This window comes from Acanthopagrus latus, chromosome 1 (genome assembly GCF_904848185.1).
Source record: "Acanthopagrus latus isolate v.2019 chromosome 1, fAcaLat1.1, whole genome shotgun sequence".
NCBI lineage: Eukaryota > Metazoa > Chordata > Actinopteri > Spariformes > Sparidae > Acanthopagrus > Acanthopagrus latus.
The window spans coordinates 20215266-20240497 of record NC_051039.1 but is presented as its reverse complement, the minus strand read 5'-3'; the positions used below and the strand labels follow the sequence as shown (position 1 = coordinate 20240497).

Genomic DNA, 25232 nt, shown 5'->3' with positions numbered 1-25232 from the left:
CACGGGGCTTTGAAAAGGGTGGTCCTCAGGAGAGAAGGATGTGGGTTGAAAGTGATTCATATGAGCACAAAAACATGCAAGCGTCGACACCCAAGAAAAGAAATGTGTGTGGGAAGTGATCTGCAGTATGTTAGCACCAAACAAACGGGTTAGAAAGCAACACGTAAGAGAGTAAAAAATAAGCTCAGAGGGATCAATATGGGATGAATCACACCAGTGACTCCATGCAGCCTATAGGAGCTACAGAGAAAGACTTGGAGTTTAAATCAACCAAGAACGGGCCTCGCTGCCCCCACCCACCCCTTTTAATGCCGCATGTTGAATTAATGTTAAAAGTGGTTAATAGTAATAGTGAATAAAGATTTGAATGTAGCTGCTCTTTTACGTAGGTTTGGGTAACTGAGCTAAATGTTTCACATCCTTCACCATCTGACTCTCATGACTTCTGAACAGTGTCAACAGGTTAAACAGAAAAAGAAAATATAACAACATCAAATAAATAAAGAGAGAGTAAATTACCATAATTGTAAGCGATTCCTGGAATTTTTGAGGGGCTGCAAACGGCCTTAACTAGAGCCAGGCATGCTGCTTGTTAAGACCTCTTTAGGTCTATTTAAAGAGCCGGCACATCTGCCCCCTGTTTGCCTTTCCAGGGCTGTAAAACCTGGACAGTGAAAGGAGGGTGAAGCGTGATAAAAGAGAGGAGAGACCATCTTTATGAGATGCACACTTAGACTGTTTGCACCACCGACTTTAAATGAACAGAATGGGACTTGTACATACAAATCAACCTTCTCAAGTGGGTTTTTTTTTTCTCCCCCCTTTCCACTCGCTGGTACACTTAAGATGGCTGTCAAGAAACATTACACTGTTGTTATGGAAACCCTGTGAGATTGAAGAGCACGCGGTAAACACCTTAAAGCTCTATTATGCAATTTTCACATACCTGCGGGCTCCAAAAAGCACCTGTTGGAAATGTGAGGATTTTGATACCCAGAAATCTTCTATAACGTGACACAACTCGACTGCACACAGCGCACCCGTGTTTACCAAGCAAGCTGGTAGTTGATGCTTTATGCTGAAGGTCACTTAGATTAGTAAAAAAAGCATTTTCCACAAAAAATGGAAGTGTCTAATTTGTAACTAAATTAAATGCCAGACAAAATGCTCTTTACCTTTTATTATATTACTCCTGATCGGCTCTTTTGGTCAGGCCCACATGAACATGTTCTCCAGCAAGAGCTGAACCTGTTCAACTCAAACCAGTTCCACAACTTTATGTATTGCTTCTTACAAAGGCTACATCAATAGCCTAGCTCTGAGTCTCTGCAATATGAGAGTATAATACTGCAGGTATTTAGTAATTAGTGTGTGTTACAAGTTACATTATAAAATGAAGATTGTTCGTCTTTGCTTACACAATATTCTCTGTTTCCGTTCAGTGTGCTCCACAACAATTACAACTCTTGTTGCCTGAATATCACATAACAGAGTCTCCGCTTAAGTATTTCATCACACTGAACTTTTCACGGCATCAAATCCTGAGGACTCAAGTGCTCTTCACTATTTCTCTAGTAGAGTGGCCTCTGCCCTCCATGGGTCAACGGGCGCCAAGAAGTTCAGACTTGAGTTCTGTCATCGGCGTGCTGTCGAGCTTATTCTGGCTGGAATGACAGTGAGGGATCAGAAAGGCTGCGCTCATGAGACTTGTGAAACAGACTGATAGTCATGCAGAATCACTCAGAGCTGAACGTCCGTCTGTTCACCGGCATTTCGGAATGGGCCAAGATAATCAGTGTTTTCAAAGTACATATGAGCATTGTGACATTAAGCACATGAGACTTAATTAAATGAAACAACTGAAAACATCTAAGGCTAATTGAAACCTGCTTTTCACAATAAAATGACAAATTTAAAGCTTAAAAGGACTGGTTAAGAGATGCCTATCTTTTCTCTCATAACAAAAATCCTTTGTCCAGTTCCTTTTCGGTTTGTTTTTTTCAAGGGGTAAGGGATGGGGCTGTATGAATCAGCTGGTTACAGCTATGTCATGTGAAACCCTTGTTACATAGTCAGGTGGTTTGAATCTTAAACATGTCACAAGTCTGTCCTTAAGCTGCCCTGAGTTCTTCACAGGCTCTAACCCCAATTCGAATTTAACAGGGAGGGGAAATTTTGATCAGCAAACAGTGTCAGCCATGAGCATCAGAGTCATTACACTAGGGTCAAGGGACCACCCACTTCTTCAAATCATGAGTTTTTATTTGTCAAATTAATGTAAAATATGACAGTAAAAGCACCCATCTCCTTAAATCATTGATGGTGCATAACTGTGTCACAATAATTTATACATTTAATTACATTTTTGATTCTATGTGTTGGATTTTGAACTACTTGCTATTTCATACAGCTTTTTAATAAATGTATAAATATGCATCCAGATGAAAATGTACCCATAATTGTTCTCTTTACCCAAATAAAAGTGTCAGCCCACCTTTTAAAAAGTAACCAGAATACAGGGAAGGAATCTGTTCTGTTAAAAGTTTTCTAGGTGGGGAACCTCAAGACCCTGCTCAAACGCCCGTGATCATCCCAAAAAGGTCACATAATCGCATAGAGGAAAAAGACGAACATAAACTTAATTTCTTTCAGCATTTTAATTCATGACAGCTCATGGAAAAAAGAAATACAAGTCATTATTATTGGTATCAGTTTTGTTTTGTTTTTTGTCAAGGTAATGTCCTCATTGTCTAATCCTATCACATTGAAACTGCCTGCCTGGAGCCTTCAGTATGATTAACGCTCCTGTTAGCTAAATGAATAGATAAGAACATCTCCATTCTGGTTCCTCCAAACATTACTCCTCCCTCAGTTTCCCTGAGCACCATGTACAGCCTGTGCACCCTGTACACACAACTGCAGACACACACTTCCGTTAGTCAATACATCTTAGCAGGCATTTTCGCTCCCTAATCCTCTAAATCACACTACAAATCAGCCGTGGTCAGGGCTGACTCAGTTGAAGAGGACACTAAAACAAGGGAAAGTATACACAAAGTCCACACACACACACACACACACACACACACACACACACACACACACACACACACACACACACACACACAAGCTAGCACACACAGATGCAGCAGTGAGGAGAAAAAAAAAAATCAATCCTCACTCTTAATTCTCAGAGAGGGGTTGAGAATGTGACCTACCTTTACCTCACAATCATGTGAGAGACAGTAATTCTGTCCTTACATCCCCCTCTCTCTCTCTCTTTCCCTCTCACGCTATCACTCTCCCGCCAGCAGCCAAGACTGACTGAACATCAACCTTCACTGTGAAGCCATTAAGATAAGACATGGAGTTTATTAGCTTCATTTCAGCAGGCGGTCAGTGGGTTGATGATGATCTCGGTGTCCCTTCATCACAATCCTCTCGTGTGAAAGTGACAGAGGGGAGATATTGACCCTACATCTCTCCCACGCTTGTAGCACGCCGCACCTCCCTTGAAAACCTTGTAGCTTGTATAAAAAAAGACTCAACCTACTGGGAACGTGGACAAACTCATCTTCCATCTGACACCAGCGCAGTTCTGAATCCGTACAACTGACCTAAAATGGCCGTGAAGGGAGCGCTTTGGTATTTTGGTGGTAGACAGTTCCACCTGCACTCGAGCTGCTACTTTTAGCAAACACAGGATGCACGGGTGGCGATGAAGACTCTCCACGCTAAATATCAAACTGTCGTCACTCAGAGGCCCTTAGCCTCCGAGTGACGACAACAGAGCTGTGACTCAAAAGACTGTTCACTGTAATTTGTTCATGCAATGTTTTTCAAGGTTGGAAGTTTGATAAAACATATGCACATGTAGTGTAAACATCGAGGGCCTGTGGGGAAAGACTGTGACACTTAGCCACTGAAATACTTCTAATCAAAACAACCTGCTTCAAAGACGTGTGCAGCATGGCCCGTTGATGTCGGTGCTCAACTGACTTAAATAGATTTGCCACTACTGAGAGGCTAATTGCTACACAGTGGGGTGACGGCCAGCAAGGGATTCAAAAATTAAAAAGATTTTTTTTTTCCTTGGGAGCAAAAACATACTCTGCTACCTTATGTGACTCTAAATTGATGCAGATGTAGGTGGCTATAGATTTTTACAAGATGATGTTTTTTCTTTAAATCTGTGTGTCCAAATGTCTCCAATATGGATTAGTCCAGCCACTCCTAAGGCACTGCTAGAGAGATGTCAATGTTGGTCTGTCTATCCACCGCTTTTGTCTTTATCAGCAACTGGATACATTGGCATCAAGGTCCTAACAAACATTCACAGATGCCCAAACTTTTTCAATAAATGTCATCAGAAGGTCAAAGTTCTCACTTATTCTGTCAAATATCTCAACATCTACTGGACGGACTGGCGAAGGATTGCCACAAACATTGGACTTTGGTCATGGTTGACTTCTACTCGCTTACATCCCCCTGAGGTTGATAATTTTAAGTGGTATCAACAACTATTGATAGGATTGTGATTAAATTTGGATTTGGCACAGACATTCATGTTTACCTTAAGCTGGATTGTAATAACGTCTCATCAACCACGGCAGTACTTCTGATGTATTACTGATTAGAAAATGGTAGGCTGCTGTTACTACACTGTAGTAACATATAAGCATGGTAAACACTGTACCTGCATAACATCAGTGTGTTAGCATATTACTATACACACAATTTGTAACTTGCAGTATTTAAATCAAATGCTTTAAATGAACAAATAACTCACTGAAATCAATCCTCAGAACAACATTCAAGCACCTGAGAGTGACAAATTAGTAATTATATTTACCTGAGAATGTTAGCGCAGCCTATTTATCTTCACCTCACTGTGTCTAAGCTGAAATACACACTGCGAGGAAGTGCTTGGTGCTAAATCCCAGGCTTGAGGGAAGGGAAGACTCCATCATCTGCCTCATTATTTGACAGTTATCCTAGGGATGGTCTTACACTATAATCACTATAATCCACTCCGCTATTGGGGTAATGGTAGTGATGGATGGCACTGGTTACCATAGAAACGAGAGATGATAATGAAGTGTGTCAGCATATAGCTATCTATAGCCAGTCTAATTTGTGTGTATGTGTTCAGTGTGTGGGCTGAGCTGATAGTTCTTCCAAAGATGCGTTGCACCTGTGCGTGGGCTGGAGGCATAGCAGAACAGCATGATGACCAGTGTGCGCGAGTGTATTCTTATCCTGAGTGAATGAGTATCCTGCTCAACACCCAGTGAAAAAGCGAACCTTTAGAAACTTTCTAACAGAAAGTACAAAATAGTACAAAACAACGGTGAACCTACTGCAGCTGAGGATTTACACTTGCAATATGCTGCAATCTTAAGAGCCAAAGCAACTGAATGAGTATTGGGGGGGGGGGGACACACACATATTTATCAACGAGATGCTTTTAAAACTGTTGAAATTGCAGCGGAAACGGGTGACATCATTTTTTTAATGCGTCTGTAAACAAGCCCAGTCCGTCTGACACAATATTAAAATGCTTCTCAGAAACCACTGGGTGCATAAAACCATAGATGACTTCATCCTCAACTCTCAACCAATCTTCATATTTCATGCAGCTACTCAAGCTTCTCTCCACCTCTTGTCTGTCAACCTCTTTTCTCTCTCTCCCTCTTCCCATTTGCATGTATTTTACAGTAGGCAACTCGTATGAAAGCATCTGCCGACCCTCTTCTCACCTCATATCCATCTGTCTACACTCATCCTCTCTCAATAAATCTCTACGACTAATCCAAAAAGAAAAAAAAAAAGTGAGAAAGAGTTTCTAGATCTCTCTGCCTCCACGCTCTGTTGCACTTTTTCCATCTCAGCGTCTCTCTTTCAAGTAAAAGCAGAGACTAGCAGGTTCTGTACAAGTACAGGTAGTAATAAAACATCAGGTCTGTGCCTGTGAACAGGTACACATGCACAGCTCCACAAGGGAAACTACAGCTGGTCAGAAAGGACCACCAGAACATTAAATTACATCGATCAGATGACAGCTCACGCTTCATAGCCTCCAGTGGTAAAAGCTAGTCAGAAATAAAGGCAAACAGTTAACAATACAGCCAAACCCCTAATCAGTGTCAGAGCACACAGAGCATGGCCGGGCGCTGATAGTGTCACCAAATAAACACAAGGCCACTTTGAAGACATTTTCACACTCGAGTGATAGCATTATCAACGCAACATTTGCTGAAGTAATGGAGATAGTACAGGCCTAAATCAAGCTTATGAGCACCACATAATGAACCTCGTGATAATGTTTCTCCTTAGCCTCTTCAATAGAAGGTGACATTCTGGGCTGACCAAGAGGATTACAATCGAACAGGAAGCGTTTGATGAAAAAGGAGAGAGGGGACAATCCATAGTGTCTATGTTTGGTTACCTCTGGACAATGAAGCAACAGAAAGAAAAATATCACTGCAAAAAGCATCCAGCTGTATTCAGAACCAGTGTTGTGTTGTGTAAGAGTTCATAGTAATAAATTACGAAGCCTATATTTGAGTTGGTGGAGCGTGTTTTATAGTCAGATGACCTTGAACACATTACAAACCCAAAGTAGAGGCATATAGTCCTGCTTAACCTTTCCAGTTAGAAAGGCAGCCCATAACTTCAGGCAAACAGGCAAAAAAGTGTGCGATTTTAAGCAACGATCACCGTGTGCATTTGATGGATAATTGCGCTGAATTCACTCAGACAACATTAGTCATAAAGTAGGAGACAGTTATTTGTTGTTTTGCTTGATCAGCAATCTGATATTGATAGAAGGCTTATAGCACCATATCAACAGTGCTAAGTACCATGCGGCTTCAGAAATACAGCACAGGACTACCTACAGAGAGAAACAGAACACCCTCCAAATCAAAACAGTGCTCATAATCTCCCTTTGTACACCATGTTTCTGCATCACAGCCAGAGTCCAAATTCACTTACTGCTATGTTTGTTGTTTTGTAATTTGCAACACTTAACTTCACGACAGCCAAGTGTTGTTCTACTGCATTAAAGAAAATGCAATAAATCTGCTCGGTATTTCATAAAACATAAAGAGCATTTGGAAATTTGGTGAGTAAAAAATGAGATGGCCTGCAGAGTGTTTATGAGCCATTCAAAGCCATGACTGGGAAATGTAGATGTGTGGAGATAAGAGGCCCACGGAATGAGAGATAAGTCAGTTGTGAGCGGTGTAAATCCAACAGCGCAACAATGCTGCTAATTAATTTCATTAATTCATTCAATCGGTCTTTAGCTTGAAGTCACACTGTGAGTAACATAGATGATGGCTCATTTCTCACCAATTCATGCGCTGTGGAAACACGTATGTAGCATATGAGACAACACCTACACACATACACACAGCTTTCATGAGGGTAATTTGAAGGCTGGAATTGGATTAAGCATGTGTCGCCATCTTGGAGCCAGAAAAAGCAGCAATAACGTTCGTGTTACACCAGTGTTTTCCCACCATACATTGACAAGACTGTGGCAGCCCGCCATAGTCTAAATATGGAATGTGAAAAAATATTTCCGCCTTTCCAATGCATACCAACGTTTCAGTCAGTCTCTTTTGTTTGCATTACTTTTAATGACTTCAATACTGCTAATTCAGGGCTTTATTAGTGAAAAAATAATAATATGAAGATGTTTTTGAACCTGGAGCAGTGTGCTTCACGCCCTCGGAGGCTCCTCCACTTGCACACACACACACACACACACACACACACACGGTGACAGATGGTGGGTCTGTGTGTCGCTCCGAAGCAGCCATGAATTAGTTACAAAATGACATAAATGTCGCCTATGACTGACTGTTACGGTGAGTTGAAGAGTATCACAAAAACATCTAGTTTTTTCACAAACAAATCCAATTTCATGAAAACCCGCTGGCATAAATAAATCCAGTGTTAGAGAAAGGAAATATTTTGCTGTCGTCTTCCACTACAGTCCTTGGCGTTAACTAGCACGATGGATATTCGGCTTGATAATTAGCTAGAGGATTAAAATGGTCCCAAGCACCATAGTCTCAAAAAATACTGTGGGAAACACTGTATACCATCGCATTACACTAGCATTTTGATTTTTTTTTTTTTTTTAACTGTCGGCTTGATGAATAAACTTTACTGGATATCACTAACAGAAGTGCAATACAATGTACAGTTGGCCTGAGGGTGGCACATCACGAAAGCTGTAAAGTTGTAATAATGTGGGCGAAGCTGTACACTGGCAGAATTAGATCATCTTGAATCAAGCTTTATGGTTTCACCTTCAGCTACTTACTTACGCTAAGCTTTGCAACAAGATGAATGCTAATATTAGCATGGCAACATATAAGTCAACAGTTGGGACACTGTTTACGTGATGACAGTAATGGCCTTCAAACATTTGACAAGTTGGCAGACTAGCATTAGCATAACAAGCTAATATGAAAAGGTGCAACATGTAAGAATTGGCCACATATTGTGTTTATACTCAACAAATTAAACAAATAGGGAGTAACAAATCAAGATATTAACCGCTGACTGCTGGTGCCTCAGTTAGCTGTACAGCTAGCAGTACAGACTCCTAGTACTCGGCGCATGAGGGAAGTGTTGGTGTTTACAGTACACTGCTAGCACAGGAGCACACAAGACAATTTAAGTGTTCGGGTTTTCTTCAAATAAATAATTATTTGTTGCATCTTTCAGCATTTTCAGCAAGTTAGCGTGTTTTACAGTTTACTGGTGAAGTCATGTTAAGTGAGGGACTTATTCAGGAGCCCTGAAAAATATTTGTTGATTTATAGATTAGTTGACTGACAGAAAAATAAGCAACTTCTTTGATAATCAGTTTAAGTCATAAGTCATTTTTGAAAGCACAAATGCCCAACATTCTTTAGATCAAGCTTGGTGACTATGTACAATCTTTATATCTATAATGATGTAATACATGTAAAAAATATTGGGGGTGTGTGTAGACAACATTTATCGGTGTATATCAAATAACTGGCTATTTTTTAGAATTTCCTGACATTAAATGAGAAAATAATCAGCATTATTCAGTCATGACAACGATCCTCAGTTGCAGCCAAAATATGCACTTTTAAAAGCTTCCCTTAACACCCAAGAACATTTGGTCAACATGTCAGACATTGACAAAAGTGTTTTGAACAGTGTTTTAGAGGTGATTTGGCTATCAAAAACCAACTGTTCACGATCTCTGACTCTCTACAAAATCATCCACTGCTGCAGAGCTATTATTGGCCACAAAGAGAAAAAGAAACTGTTCACACCAGTGAACTTCTGTGAATATTTAGTGTCAGTGCGTGTATGCACAGCTGGGTAACGTTCAAACACACTGTCAGTCTCCCCTGAGGGAAAAACCTAATCATGAACAATGTGCAAGTAATATCTCAAAGGCTAGATATACTCTTTAATCCACGTCTCCACACAGTATAATTGATATGAAACATGAGTATCATATATCACTACATCATCATCAACTTACTTATCAGACACTGTAAGTTCCCACACAGGTGCAGCCATGCAAACATTGGCATGGACTCATCATTCCACCCGTCACAAAAAACCTCATCCAGGAGAAGAATAAACTATTCCATGTAAATCCTGTAAACTTTCCTGTCAGAGCAGCTCAGCCACAGCCTGTGGAATCTCCTCTGATAAACAACAAAGAAATGTGCGCAAATCCACTTGAAGGTGCTTGGCTGAGAGCACCAAATGAATGTCTGTAATGTCAAGTACTGTAAAGAGGCTGGGAAGCTTCATCTCTCACATAATTCCATTAACTCACTCGCATCTTCTCTTTTCCAGCCTCTCAGCCTTGTACCATATTTGTACATATTTGAGTGCCAGTACTCAGATACAAAAGGTATATTCACAATAAGACCAAATACAAAAAAAATCGTTTGAATTTCTCAGTCATGCTGATGTAGAACAAAACAGCAAAATGCAAAGTTCACGCTTTATTCTAACCTCAGCATGTCGTTTTAGCCATTCCTGAAACGTGAAGAGTGACTTTGGTCAAAAACAATCAGCTGCCTTGTCTCTATTTTCAGCCTCACTTTACAGATTTAGCAGCCACCTTCAGACTGTGGCTGCTGCTGGAAAACGGCTCTTATCCCTCCTGTGATTTGTTGGTGGAAGAAATCCTCTTTTACTCCATGGTGACACAAAGCAGTTTCATACCAAATCCTTGTATAAGCGTGTCTTCACCCACAACGCATAAATACTGTAGATGTAAAAGGCATGCCATTATTGTCAGGAATAATGTAGGGCTGCAAATCATAATTGTTTTAATTTCTGATTACTGTAATGTTTATTTTCATGATCATCTGATTCATCTAAAAGAAATGGTAGATAATGCTTCCAACAGTCATGCAAGTTAACAGTTTTATGCATTTTGCTCTTTGAAAAGAGTTTTGTTTTCCACCTAAGCACTTGTTTTTTGTTTTGTTTTTTTTACTATTTTAATGCATATTGTTAGTGTAAATAAAGAATTACAGAACTGTAATGACTTTTTGTCCCAGTTACTTTCAAGCAGGGGTATACTGAAGTCATTAATGGTGATGTTTTGTCACACACCTGGTTATTTCCTCAGAAAAACAAGTGTTGATGATGATGTGGTCCCATTGGCATATCTAGCTAATAGGGGCAGTAACAGGTCATCTGCAGGCTTATTTTGCATTAGAAAAATGTGGGTGCATGCTTGTTCTCAAAATGGTCAACAATAGCTTTGTATTTACTTTGGGCTAGGCTGCGATAGACATTTCAGGATTGAAAAATCTGTGTTTAATTTTGGAACAGGGCAAAACAATCAAGCAACACCCTCAATGAAAATGGACTGGTTTCATTTCATGCCAAGATATTTTCCCAAAAAAGCCATCATCAGGCTTTTACTCTCTTTCTCCATGTTAGGAAACACTGTTCCATTTCACCACCACACGGAAGCTCATCACTGGCCTCATCATAGCAACTCAGGACTGGAGTGGTGTATGCTGCTGCGGAGCACACGGTTTACAACATAGGGACAATGGTGATGTGACCCTGAGACATTCACATGTGTGTTGAATAATAGAAACAAGCAAACATGCACTTAAAGTGTGGCTGTGTGTGAGAGACAAACAGAATTTGTGCCACGGATAAGAGAAACAGCCCCTCTCCAGAGCGTGACTGTCAGAACGGCGCAACGATCTCATGTAGCTCTTGTGAAACAAGCTTTTCTGGTGATACAAAACACACACACACAAACACACACACACACACACACACACACAGCCATCTAGGAAATGAGAATGGGCCTCATCCGTGGATAATGGTCCATCACAACCCATGATGGTTTCCTCTGGAAGGGTAAATGGCAGTAAATGGGATGTTGATTGAATCACAGCATTGTCATGTATACCAGATGGCAAAAAGGCCTTGCACCTTACCATGACACTAAAGAAACAAACAGACCCCATTGTCTAAACAAACCCTGGAGTGGGTGGGAGGGGTCTGACCATTAAGAGAGAAAACAGTATTCTGAATGAAGGGGTAGCAGTGCCTGTGAATAATAATAATAATAATAATAATAATAATAATAATAATAATAATAATAATAATAATAATAATAAAAATAAATAAATAAATACAGGGACATTGTGTGCCTTGAAGCTTTAATGTCAGGCTTGGTGGATGTCCTGTGGGGGGCTGAGAAAAGTAACAAGCAGGAAGCTAGGAGTTCAACCCCAAATCCAAGCTGAAACCCCCGTGTTGGCAAACGTCGACGTAATTGATCGTAACCCCTGAACTCCATCTGAGAATGAGGACCAAGAGGGGAGACTTTTCCTTTAGGGATCAATAAAGTCTCACTTTACACAACTTTAAATAGCATTTCATTACATCACCCATTCTGAATGCAGGAACACCCAGCCCTCCAAGGACACTGTCATCTTTAATTACCTTGACTAAAATAAGAAAACTGTTTGATTTGTCTAGAAGGCCTAGCTGTCCTCGTTGAGCTTTTCAGCCCTCCCTGCATGTGGATACATGAAAATAACTGCTGGCGTCATGGAAACATGCTCCCCGTTTGAACAATGGCAACCAATCTTGTTAAAGAGCCCTTATTAAAAGGGGGTTTTAACAAACCAGCAGCAATCGCTGAGAAGTATGGTTTTTTTCTTTTTTTCTTTTCTCTAACCTGAATGAAGTAACTAGGGGAAGAGACATTGCCAAAGCTGATGAAACTCTCTGCTGGCTTTTGTGGAAATTGTATTCAAATAAAAATTCATCCACCTAATGGTGCTCCAAGCCATGGAGCGTGAAATGGCTCAAATTGTCACTCTCATGCTTGCTGGCTGATACAATGTCAATACAACAAGAGCACTTCTGTGCAAATTTATGATGGATAATCCTTTGTGGGCGAAAGCACAATACGACAATACAACTCTGATCCTATTACAGTTCTTCATGGGTCCACTACAATACAATGGGGCTCAAGGTTCAGGTAGTTATTTGTCATTCTACAACACAGGATTGTACAACAAAATGCAAGTTGTAGTCCCTTTATGCTACAAAAGAAAAAATATTTTTTATGGTGGAGGACAAGTTAAGGAGTCTCGCAGCCTGAGCAAAGAGGCTGCTTTGTAGTCTGGTGGCACTGCAGCAGATTCTGCTGTATCTCTTGCCAGGCATCAGCTGGGTGAACAAGCCGTCCCTGAGGAGGATGTTGTTGGGTTTGTTTTTTTTTAATCCTTTGACGATACAGTGATAACATTTTTCCCAGCAGGTAAAAAACTTACACCAGACACTTTAAGAACAGTTATTCCGTGACGATCCGTACCTGTAGATCTTTAGATCTTCCTCTTATTTTGGTTCAACCCCCACACTGACCTCAGCCACTGTAGCTGACATCCTCAGGCATGTTGTAAACTAACACCAACATTAAAGTACACACCGGTTGCACTGTTAACTCTTTGTCAAGGCTCCTTGAGGCTAACTGTCAAATTACAGTGGCGCTGATGTGCTAAAGCAAAGTAAATGGCTTGAATTTCTCCTAAAAGCAAAGCAGCGTGGGGACAGTGGGCAAGGAATGTAGACAGTGTGTGAATGGTGTATGCTAAGGGTTTTGCTACATACTGGTATGGACGATAGCCATGATTAAAATGTCACAACCGGTTGCAGTAACCTTAATGCAGGTTTCCAGCCCTCATGGAAGAGAAAATCATGTCTGAGGAGATTAAAGACAGCAGAGACAAGAAGTGGTTTTTTGATTCCAAAACAGATTAATTTGACAGACAGCATTTATTTTTGTTTTTTCTCATAGATATAGTTTTTCTATAGATAACTGATCATATCACATAATCTAATAAAATTGGTACCATGAATGGTTTTTGCCCTGATCATTTGTGAAAATCTGATTCTGATATCGTGATGGCCCTAGTGTCTGCCCAAACAGCAGCAACAACAACAACAACAACAACAACAACAACAACAACAACAACAACAACAACAACAGCAACAACCAGGGCAAGCCTACAAAACAATCCTGCTACATCAGGTGTTAACTGCACTTCTGTGCACCAGCTGCTTCTCGACAAGGGTGGTGTGTGTGTTGTCATATCTCAAGCTGTGCAGATGCAGGTGTGAAACATGCACCACAGTATGAGTCCTAATGAGGCTTTAGTCAGGTGAACAAACTCTATGTGGTTTTTGCCAAAAGTGGGGCGCGCTACACTGTAAGATACTCATTCTCTTTAATGGATTCTGGTGAGACCGTTGCTTTCAGAGATGTTTATGCCTTGAAAAATGAAGGTGTGAGCCAACAACCCAGGTGTCCTTCCAGCTACTCATCCGGCCATTCATTCCAGCAGCCAGCCCCACATCCTCCCACTCCTACAGTCATCCAGCCCCTGAGTCAAACCATCTACTCTCTCAGCGTGCCAACAGCACCAAAACAAGCAACTTCCCCTTGCTTAAGTCATAACAGGATCAGGCCATTTAACATACCCACATGCTGTGTGTTTACTATCATTCAAATACTACACACACACACGCTGATAAATATGAGAGAACAGACGTGTCATACTAAATTATGCATTTAACCAACTGTTTGGAAGTTTGATTAAAAAAAATGCAGGGTACTTCAATGATTTGTATAGTAACCATGGTGGTTATAAAAATGGTTACACTTTTGGTTTTATTGCGTATGATAGCCCAGAAAAAAAAAAAGTTCCCCGAGCACGTGTCTCAGAGCAGATTACAGTCTTATACAATCAGATGGTGCCATAATCCCTCAGTTTTTGCCAGAGCTAACACCCTGTTAAACAACCATCTAGTCAACGTGTTCGACCAACTACCCACTTTATCAGATAGACTTGGAACACGTGGATGTTCAGTTCATTCAGCTTTGAATGGGTGTCTTTTTCACTGGCCTTCTCTGAATGTCACTACACTCTGACTCATTACGGTAAATGGGAGAAAAAAAAAAAGAGGCTGTCCCTCTGCAATGAAGATCTACTTCACTTTGTTTGCCGCTGAACGTATCCCCGCTCATGTGCAACCCCTATTCAGAGGATAATACCTGGGCTTTCCGTTCCATCTCTAGAGCTCTATTCACCGTGCAGATGAAGCTTTTAGAGTGTGAAGTCCAAATTGTGATGAAAGCTTTATATTCATCGACCATGTTGAGGCCAAATACATGAGATGCGCTGTGACACAGGTCAGCCAAAGGTTGGGCGATGTCAGCGTTTCTCTCATGAGCTTGGAAAAAAAAAAAAAAAGGCTTGTCAGCCACAGACAGGGAGGTGCAAGTGAGAGATACTGCCGCAGAGAAAGACATAATGGTAGACAGGAGAGGGGACACATCTATCCGTGTCTCCTGTGATGCATCACCTCTCCATCCTTTCCAGGGGGAAAAAAAAATGGGCACGGTGGCTGATGAATGGCCGCGCTCACAGGAGGAGAACAGAACAGAGCTAGCCCCGAGGGACTGAGAGGAGCAAATGATTATTCCTTGGCTAAGTGGCTCTGGTTGGAGTTACATCTAAATCTTGTCCGAGACTGAACTTTAAACCAGTTCTCAAACACAGAAGCTACAGTCTGTGACTGAACTCCTTGAAAGTTAAAAGACTTTATCCAGACCTGAATTTCTTGATTTGGTTGGACTTGAGTCATACTGGCCCTTCTCACGACACAGAGAACACTAAAATATAATGGCAGCCAAACGCTAACATGTGATGTGTCTAAATGTTTTGTATGGTGCTATGGTCATAACTCTATTTCAGATGTTCAAGGGAGAACAATACTGCTTGTGTAAAATGTGAAAACTTATAACAGTTACTTTTATGCAAAGTGAACATTTCCTGCTTTTCACAGCAAATCCTCCACCATCTTGTCTGTCAACTTTTTTCATCCCGGGAGAAGTAGGTTGTGATCCCTACCACTTTGTGCTGCGGCTGCTGCTACTTTCAGTTTGTAATCATGGTCTGATATGCAACTACGTATTGACTTTGTTTTAAAGAAGCCAAATGACAGCGGAGCCGGTGGGCAAATAATGTGACCGGTGGATGCACACTGAACACAGAGTAATCTGGTAGCTCTTTTTTTTTTTTTTTTTAAACCAAACAGACCTTGCATTTCAAATTGTTTTCAGCATTTTAATTGGAATATTTTGGTGGTTTTCCCAAAGGTACACAGAGATTGTGATGTGCAATTTTGACTATTTTCCGACATTTCATAGACTAAAAAAATCTAATCTCTATGAGTCTCAGCAGACTAAAGTGAAACCATCATGCCAGGATGCCAATAGTGGTAATGGGGAAATAAAATTAGCAATTTGGGGGGACATTTCTGCTCAACAATTACATTCCTCCCTTTGTATCTAGGACATTTCATACAGTCTTGGTTATCACAGTGAATTTCAAATCTTGAAAAAGGGGCGCCCTTTATAGGAATTGGTGTTGTTTGGTGTCGGGAGTTTGATCAAAACATTTATACCACTTTTGTGTGCCAACTAAATATGAAGCTACGGCTGCCGACGGTTGACTCCTATCAGTATACAGACTGAAAACAAGGGGAAACAGCTTGTCTGGTAATGTCCAGGACTATTTCCTGGCCAGGAGAAGTGACTTCCCAGTGACTCCTCTGCTTGCCTGGCAACCCAACGGTAACAATAAGACTCCAGACGACAATAATAAAGCCACACCTTGTTTTTAAACACCGTCTTATAGAAGAGATGTGTCAGTTAGTGAGCCTTAATGTTGCTCTTTCGCCCAATTTCCAGTCTTTACGCCAGGCTGAGGAAAACGTCAACCTATTCCTTTAAACAGAAGAACGAAAACGAAAGGCTCCACAATGGAAACTTGAGTTCTTCGTTGGAAGTGAGTGAAGTGAATGAAGAAAACGGAGGGGAAAAAAAGGGGCAGGAGTAACATGCCAGACACACACCCAGACAGGCAGGAGATGATTAAGAGGGCAGAGACTAAAGGCTCGGGGAACAGCTCAAAACGCTCCGGTACTGCTGAAGGGTTTCTTCCGAGGGCATGGTGTTTGTTAAACTTGTATAAACACAGCGTGGATAGCCGGGCCAACATCTGCAGTAGTAAGGCTGTGATGACGCAACACAGCCTAGCAGCAGACAGTAATCTCTTCCCAGAGACAATACAGAGAGAGACGTGACCTTGCATGTCCTCATGACTCCAAATCCAAGCGTGCGCACACAGTGTATTAGAGCACGACCCTGGGGAATTCTAAAGAAAAGAAAATCTCCCAGACTTCCCTCATTACCCCCCACTCCTCCCCTCTTCTCTTTCCGTCCTCGCTGCCATCCTCTTCCTCCGTCAGTCCCCCAATCCCCTCTGCAGTCAGATCATTGTACATCTCATCCAGTCCACCCTTCCTTCCTTCCTTCCTTCCTTCCTTCCTCTCACTTTGGACTGACAGGAAACTTTGGCTCAACTCATTTAGGAGACAAGGGATGACCCTCAGCTCAATGTGTGCCGCCACGATAAGACCGGAGAGAACACGTCACCGTTTGGGCCCCGAACAGTAGCAAGACCTCCTTCTTAGATAGGACTGTGGACAAACAACGACACCCTGCTTCTTGGGATTCATCCAAACAGGGCTTTATCTTTGGAAAAAAAAAAGTGAATAAAAAAATACAAATGGAAGCAAAGTGTAGTCCCTGTGTGAGCGGTAATGGACGGCCACTTTCTTGTTTGCAACCTAACCCCTTTTTACAATGTTACAATCCGAGCACAGTGTGAAAGCTTGTGGTGAGGTCTTTTTCGAATCGTGATCTGTTCCCTCGAATTGTTTTCTAATCCCACAGATGACGAGTGAACCTCCCCTCTGAACACATTGTATTTTCAAGAAGGGAGTGTACTGTTCAACTCCATTATCCTTCACAATATTCTTGCAGTTTGACAATGACCAGTAAAAAAAAAAAAAAAAAAAAAAAGTTAGTCATCATCCACTCATCCCACTGAAGATGGAGATCAGGGTTGAGTTGTGTGGTTTTGTAGATGATAACTTAATCTGCATTTGCGGGTGAACCTTCCCTTTAAGTCACCTGTAAGCAGATCTGTCACGTTTGCAATAACAGCTGAATTCAGCCCTGTGCTTTGAGTTTGGTGCTGTGGCGAACCCTTCAGATAAAAACAGGATCACACTCTGAGCCTTTAATTACGCCGCTCTTGCTTCTCATAACAACCATCTGTTCACAGGTTCAACGGACGTGACAAGAAAACCTCTCACTACTCCTCTGGGCGTGAAATACAAGCACGGCGATGGCTCAAGGTTGATTTACTGAACGGAAAAAAAAAAAAACACACACACACACACACACACACACACACACACACACACACGAATGCTAAACACCCACACAAACACAGCACAAAAGGTATGTCAGAATACGCGCAGGACCAACTGCCTTCACAGCCTCCCCCCGATGCTCTCGTATTAGAAGACGCCGCTTCCCTTTTGACCGCAGATTTCTGCATGAGTCAGTGGTGTAAACGCCTATTTCAGGGCCTGTGATGAGAAAACACAGCACTGGCTGACTTGATGGGGGCCAGGGGGCAAAACAAACGTGTTCTTTGAGCCTGCACTTGTTTGGTGTACATGCGCAGCCATTCAGTCAGCCTATACTACACAAAGCAGGGACTCATCTCGTCGAAATATCAATCCAATGTGTTCTACTCCTTTCCCATTAAACAGTCCTTAAAATAGGCACGAACTTGACGCAGTTTGCCATGCTACAACATTCAGAGATTAATGGGGAAGGAAATGTGAAAAGACGTTGTGAGAAAGTTGAGAGGCAACGTCTCTAATCTGCCGTCATCTCATCTCTCGCTTTCTTCCCTAAAAATAACTTTGTTGAAAGTGAAAAAAAAAAAAAATGCTGATTGTTAGGGCCGGCTTGTTTGAGCTTTCTGGCGTGTCTTCAAGAGAAGAACAAACCTTGTCAGGGTTTGCTGTTTTTTTTTTGTTTTGTTTTGTTTTGTTTTTTTTCATCCCGACGTGTGAGCTGCAAAGATGTCAGTGGAGACAAAACGGCGCTGTAGCCGGACCATTATTCCACCTGACTGGCAGCCCTCATCTGTAGGAAGACCAGCGAGGACACCCACGCATCAGGGCAGCGCATCACAAGCGCCGGAGGAGAGTGGAGGAGGAAACAATGACACGGGTGATAATTGAAAAAAAGGTGGCGTTGTGTTGCACGCCAGGACAAGAGAGCGTTCATCTTCGCCTTCTAATTTTAGACTGAGTCGTGAGACCAAACTGAACAGACTGAATGCAGACCACAGCCTCTTTCTTCCTGCCTTTCATGCTTTCTTTCTTTCTCTTTCTAATTGCCAATCAGTGCAACTAAAACACTTAGTGCAGAGACCCCTGCTCTGCTCTGCTCTGCTCTGCATTGTGTCAGTGCCATCACGTGCAGCCAATGGGGCAGCAGCATGAATTTCATGCAATGCAATTTACATGTGATTGTGTGTGTGTGTGTGTGTGTGTGTGTGTGTGTGTGTGTGTGTGTGTGTGTGTAATGAGGGAGAACGTGTGTCTGACAGACGAACAGTGCTGAAACCTCAACATCGCGGTGGTCTGACAGGCAGTGTGACTTCCAGGGATCTGACCAGTGAGGCGATAACGATGATGACGATACCATGTTAATACTGTCAGTCAGTCCTATCAGCTCATCGCACAAACTGTCTGCCAGGTTATACTGAAGTGTTTCATGGGCCACGGGAGTAATTACCCACGTCACAGATGAGTGTAAGGCTCCAGTGACAGAGAAGAGAGGGAGAGAGAGAGAAAGCGGACAGTTAATGAGGGAACGGTCCCCTCAAGTTCATCTCATTCACGTAAACTGTATTCCTCTTCCCTCGCGGAGCCCGACCTCCCGCCTCGCGGTTAAAATGGGGACAAACAAGTCTATAAAACAAAAAGAATGAGTAGGAAACTCACCTCCTCCACTGTGAGGGGCATGCATATCCTGTACTCCTTCAGCAACATCTTCCCCCTCTGCGCGTCTCTCGTATGTTCTCACAGCGTGTCAAAAAAAAAAAACAAAAAAAAAAAAACAGCCGAGTGAACGTTCCCTCCGCCGACCCGACGGGATGTGTGTAATACCTGGAGACGTGTCAGCACATGTGGGAGGGTTGGTTAGGCCGGGTTATGAAATGCACCCCGAGTTACGACTGACTTCTTTCATCGGAACCAGCGGGCTCTCTTCTCCGGCAGCGAACGTGAGGGCAGAAATGAGCTCGCTCCGGGATCGTCCCCCTCTATGACACCGCGGAGTCAAGCCGCCAGCGAGTAGCCACGGACGGGAGCGGAAGACGGAGGATGTGGGGCTTCAAAATAAGAGCGTGGGGTTTTCACCACGTTCGTCTGTTTCAGTCTTATCACAAATAAAATATGAATACATTGACTGAATTATTACTTAGTCAGATGTGCACAAACTGATTCTCTTTGAGGGTCAGTACTAAAGTTGATCGGTTGATTAACATGCATTGTCCTGCATTGTCAAGATGTCAAGTGGTACTAGAATTCCCTTAATTGTGCCCTTAATTGTCTGACTCCCTGTGTCACTCTTTGATACTCTTTACATACATTCTAAAATGGAAAAGTAAAACAGCATAAACCCTTTTTTAAAATCACTACAAACATCTTGCGGGCCAAAGAGAACCTTGTGGTGGGCCAACTTTTTGACCCATAGGCCCCTCGTTGGGCAGCTCTGCCCTAGGCCACAAAGATGAGCACCAAAAGCTACATTGTTTATTGTTTTATGTGTCTTAAGTAATTGCAAATGTGCACCGATCAAGTACACTGTACAACTAATGCAGGTCATGCATCATCAGCTAAATTTGTGTCTTGGAGAGTAGCCCCATGCCAAATCTAGTTATAGGTTTTACTTTGGTTAAATTGTGCGCACATGGTGTATGTATTAAATAAAGCTGTGTTTGATCAAATTACCAACACTGAATAAATTATCTGGGAAAATTAAGTATTGTTCAGGCATATGAGTGCTGTATGTACGAGATTTTCTTAGAATCGAGGGGCAACTCGATTTGATTGATTGTTTGTTTGTTTGTGATGATAATGATATTCCATCTTACAGACACTGAAAATGATTTCCACTGGATTTTTTGTTGAAATAGTTATTTTAGGACAGAATAATAGACAAAAGAACTTACTTGATGTATTTGCAGAGTCTGTGGCTTAATTGCATTTGATGTGTATGCTGAATTGGAGCTACTAAAACAATTTTGCATCCATTTTCAAAATTGTATCTTCTCGGGCCTGATCAACTAACCAAACATACAGTACACAGCCCTTTAACCAGATCTAGTCTAAACAATCTAAAGCCTTACACTATCTGAGTCACCATACCATAATACATTATTTTATTAGTCTGGGTATCTTATAGTTTAATAATCCGTACTGACTGGATTCACCAAAAAGCTTTTCTCTGTCATACACATCAACAAATGGGTCACCAGGATTATAACACTGATAAAGGAGCCTCCTTGTAGTTTGACATTATAACACTGATAAAGGAGCCTCCTTGTAGTTTGACATATATAAAATGTAATGCAGGTAAACAAAGTTAAGGAAAGTACTGGAAATGTGCTTTACCTAACTTTGTTTACCTGCCTAATAATTGATTGACTCTTTCAGCCATTCTTCGATAAGACCTTTAGTTTGAAACGAGTTTGACCGGATGTGACATTGCTTTGTGCCGGCTGGCTGCACGCGGGTCTGTGGATACCGTTACAAGTAAACGTCCAAATTGCTGATAAAAGACAACGTGAGTGCTTTCGAGGCGGTGTTCCGCTGAGCTGCTCTCCCCTCAGTGACTCCACGATAGAGTGCTCAAAGTTGTCAGCACGAAACAAGAACTTGAGTCGGAAGAAGAAGAAAAAAAAAGAGAGAGAGAGAGAGGAGGCCCTCTGTTTCCTCCGGCTCTACTTCTACTTACAGAGCGGCTCGCAGCAGAGAGGCATCGGAAAACTGAAGAGGTTAGCAGCCCCGGCCCCCCTTCCTCCCCTCACCTCCTCTCCCCCTCCTCCCCTCCTGCCTGGCCCGCTGAAATACGACCCTGTGCGTGGTGGAAACATCGGCCAACACCACCGCAGCTCAGGAAACATCAGCTCTGTGCTTCACACTCCCCCCTCAACCCCCCACATCTGTCTCACCTCTCGTTTTCTCAGCCTCATATACATCGTTACTGTCAAGGCAGTGGTTACTTTACAAAATGATCAGTTTGACATGAGCAGTCTGTCACGCACACACATACACATGGAGTTTAAAACGAGACACCGATCAGGGTTCCGCGCTGACTTTCAGCTTTAAAGGATAAGTTCACCCGCAAAATGACGATTCGGTCATTATCTATACTCACCCTCAAGCTGATGGAAAGTGGAGGGAATGTCACACAAAGTAGGCTTGTTTTTTTTTTTTGTTTTTTTTTAAACGGAGACGGAAAAACAACCAAGAAATCCAATAATTGATTTAAAAGACACATTTACACTTTTGAACTGAAATCTTCACTTGTAGCTGCTAAACTAAAAGTGTGAGGGCACAACCTATCTGAAGTGGGTGCATGAGCTCGTCCACACAAAAAAAAGTCTTTTCAAATCTATTTTGCATGCTGGGGCTTCCAGTGACTTAAATTGCTCTGAAAAAGGCTATGTGGAGCCAGTGTTTTTATGTTACTTTATTTTTTTCCCCCGTATTGATAACAGGTCCCCATCCATTTCATAAATGCTGTTTTGCTGTGAAGCTCCAGAAGTGAGTTACATTGGTACAAAACGTCCCTCATCTCTCCATCCACTCACGTGACTAGATCGACTGAATTTTCATTTTTTGGGGTGAACTCATCCTTTAACGGTGTAGGAGTGCGATCACTCACAACAGTGTCCTATGACACGGTATTCCCTCCCTTGTGACGATGCAGTATCCCAAACATTCACGTAGACGTGATGATAAAAAAGCATTCTGGAGTTTTTTGGGGTTTTTTTAATGGGCAAACTGTGACATGTTTGTGGCTTGTCAAGTCAGACACCTTGCCAGCTAAGCATGTCTCAAGATCAGAAAGACCGCAAAATGGCCTCATACTAAACAGGAAGTTAGTAAGAATACAGTACAAGCCCGGGGAGGATAGAAATGGTGTCTACTGATGTGCCGTCTGTAGCCTTTAGCCTGACGCTGAAAGTCCCCCTTCAGTCAGAAGTGTTTGGGCTTCACTGTGTAGAACGATGTACGATGCCCCAAGGATATTCTCACATTCATTGTTCAAAGTGTACATTTTGTTTTGCCTTATTTAAAAACCTGATTTAACAGCAAATTTTTGTGACATCACAAACAGTCTGGCAAGCCAGTCCCCGTCTGATATTCAGCCTGCACGAGTGCGATGTGGAATATTGAAGCATCCAGTGCACATGCACTGAGAATGGACCGAAGGAGGAGGCACCTCGTGTCCAGCTGTTAAATTTGTCAAATGACAAAGATTGATTTTACTCATATATGCCGGGATTATTAATGAGGGAGAAGGAATAGGTGAAATTTTAAGGATTTTAATGCTGTATATTTATGCTTTATTGTTTCTGCAAAATGATGTCAGCCACACAGTAGAGATCTTTTATATTTAATGACTTTTGGCTTATATTTGGTCCCAAACATTTGGCTTACAGTCCTCTTTAAAACAAGGCCTTAAGTCGGTGACACCGATTTTAGCATCCAAGCATACATAAAAACCTGCCTGCTGCGGCGAATACCTACTTCAAAGTACAGCCGGGCGACTCGTGAGATAAGCCTGTACCTGTGGCGACAGCAGTCTTATGAATAAAATGAGTCACACCCGATCCTTTTGAGTCCTGCGCGTCTTGACGAAAGTCGGGGATGACACACATTAATAAACAGCCATTTCTCATTAAGGTAGGGGTTGTCCAGCTGGCTTCATTGACTCCTGTGATTTGTTTTGGTCTGCTCAGCAAAAAGTCACACTCACAATTCTGTTTTGAAGATGCTGACTAAACAGCATGGTGCGCTGTCAGCATGCATTCAGCGTTTCCCCCAGAAATATATTCATGCCGGATAGCAAACCCTCTGAAACAGCAGTTGGAATGTAAGCTCTCCGCTTGATCCTCATACTAATGTGTGAGCAGCTCACAGAGAGAGGTCACCCAAAGAATTTACTGTCTTTACATGTAGAAACAGAGTAGAATATATATTTATTTTAAAAAAAAAACTATCTCACACTTTTATGTAGCTTATAAAGGAAGATATAATAAATGTATCAACTAATTCCAACAGTTAAAGCAGCTGTTATTGTTGTATCTAACATTTCCTCCATGTGTTTCCTCTGGCTAGCTGTTTAAAAGCCCTGATTGATTCGTCCCATTAACAGCACATCAGTCCTGTGTTAAAGATTTCCAATTTGTGCTCTTGTAAACACTCTAACATTGTGTTGCAGCACACTAAATGGACATTGTGAATTGAATTCAAAGTGAAATCATTTACATAATGGCCTTCCAGGAACCTCTTCACATTGCCACAGTAATATAGCCACAGTGTCAACCACAGGAAGCTGCAAGAAATAATGGAAAGTGCAAAGTTATCCAGAGTTCAGTGAAAACTATCATTCAATTTAAAGCAACATCATGTAACTTTTTTCTTTCTTTTTTTTTACCTTAAACTCTTCAAAATCATGTCAATGGTACAGTGTCTTGTGATGTGTCCCAGCTATCACTTGTTTCTGCACTGTGTGGCTTCAGTGAGAGGGTAGGATCACAGTGTGATACATGTTTATTTCAACATACTCGCTTTCAACACATAACAATGTTGCAATCAAATGAGTGTCGTTTGTAGTTAGCACCTACAATATGTCTGACCGATTGTAGCAGACTTAGTATTACTACGACAGCACTCAGAAAATGTGGGGGTGCCAAATCACACAAAATGGTCATTTCTGCATAGTATTGCTTTAAATGTACGCACTCATTTGGCTTCAAAACATTTAAAGGTGCAGTGTGGCTGGCTACCTGTCGAAATCATACTAAAAACAAATAGGGGGCTGCTGTAGACTGTAGCTGCCATTGGCTAGTTAGCTCAATTAGCCATGTAGCTGGTGGTGCAGACTGGGAGCACGGTGCACCAGGGGAGTGATGGTCTTTTAACTCCAGCCAGCACAGAAGCTCAGGACCACTGGGGAAAGGCAGCAGGGAATGCTGGCGTGTAGCAGTGCCATGATATGGTATCAAATAATACATATTCCAACATTAATGCAACATGGAAACAATAAACCTGGTGACCTGCAGAGCCAGATAGTCATATAACGTCATATTATGTTGTCTGTGAAACACTATGGATAGGCTAACACATGCTTTATACACAACAAATGACTTCTGTTCTTAAACACTAAGGAGTATCTGAACGCTGCTCACTGCACATCTCAGTGACACTTATATGGCAGAGTTTTGTCAGTGCTCTGACATGTTTTCATTATAAAAAGGCTGAACTAAACAGCAGCGTTTTAAACTGGCAAGGAGACAACTTCAACAAATTGATAAAAACGTGGAAATCCTCAGAAGCTGTGAGCAATTTGGACCTCATCAGTGTTACAAAGACACCCTGTGTCCTATGTTTAGCTTACAACTGTCCTTAAGTTTTATCAACGTGTCCTAGATGAA

General features: G+C 41.9%; 1 protein-coding gene across 4 annotated transcripts in view; it reads right to left on the bottom strand.

Annotated features, from left to right (window-relative positions):
- LOC119022564 (cytoplasmic phosphatidylinositol transfer protein 1-like) overlaps positions 1 to 19867 on the bottom strand; it is a 75696-nt gene extending 55829 nt beyond the window's left edge. For 2 of the 4 annotated variants that reach the window (XM_037103564.1, XM_037103573.1), the window contains exon 1: positions 19504 to 19867. Coding sequence is in view for 2 of the 4 variants with exons in the window: in XM_037103584.1 (XP_036959479.1) it covers positions 19504 to 19551 (48 nt within the window). In the remaining 2 variants the exon portion in view is untranslated. The remainder of the gene's footprint in view (positions 1 to 19503) is intronic. The other 2 variants (XM_037103584.1, XM_037103555.1) reach the window with 2 other exon arrangements.
- Positions 19868 to 25232: the final 5365 nt, after the last annotated feature.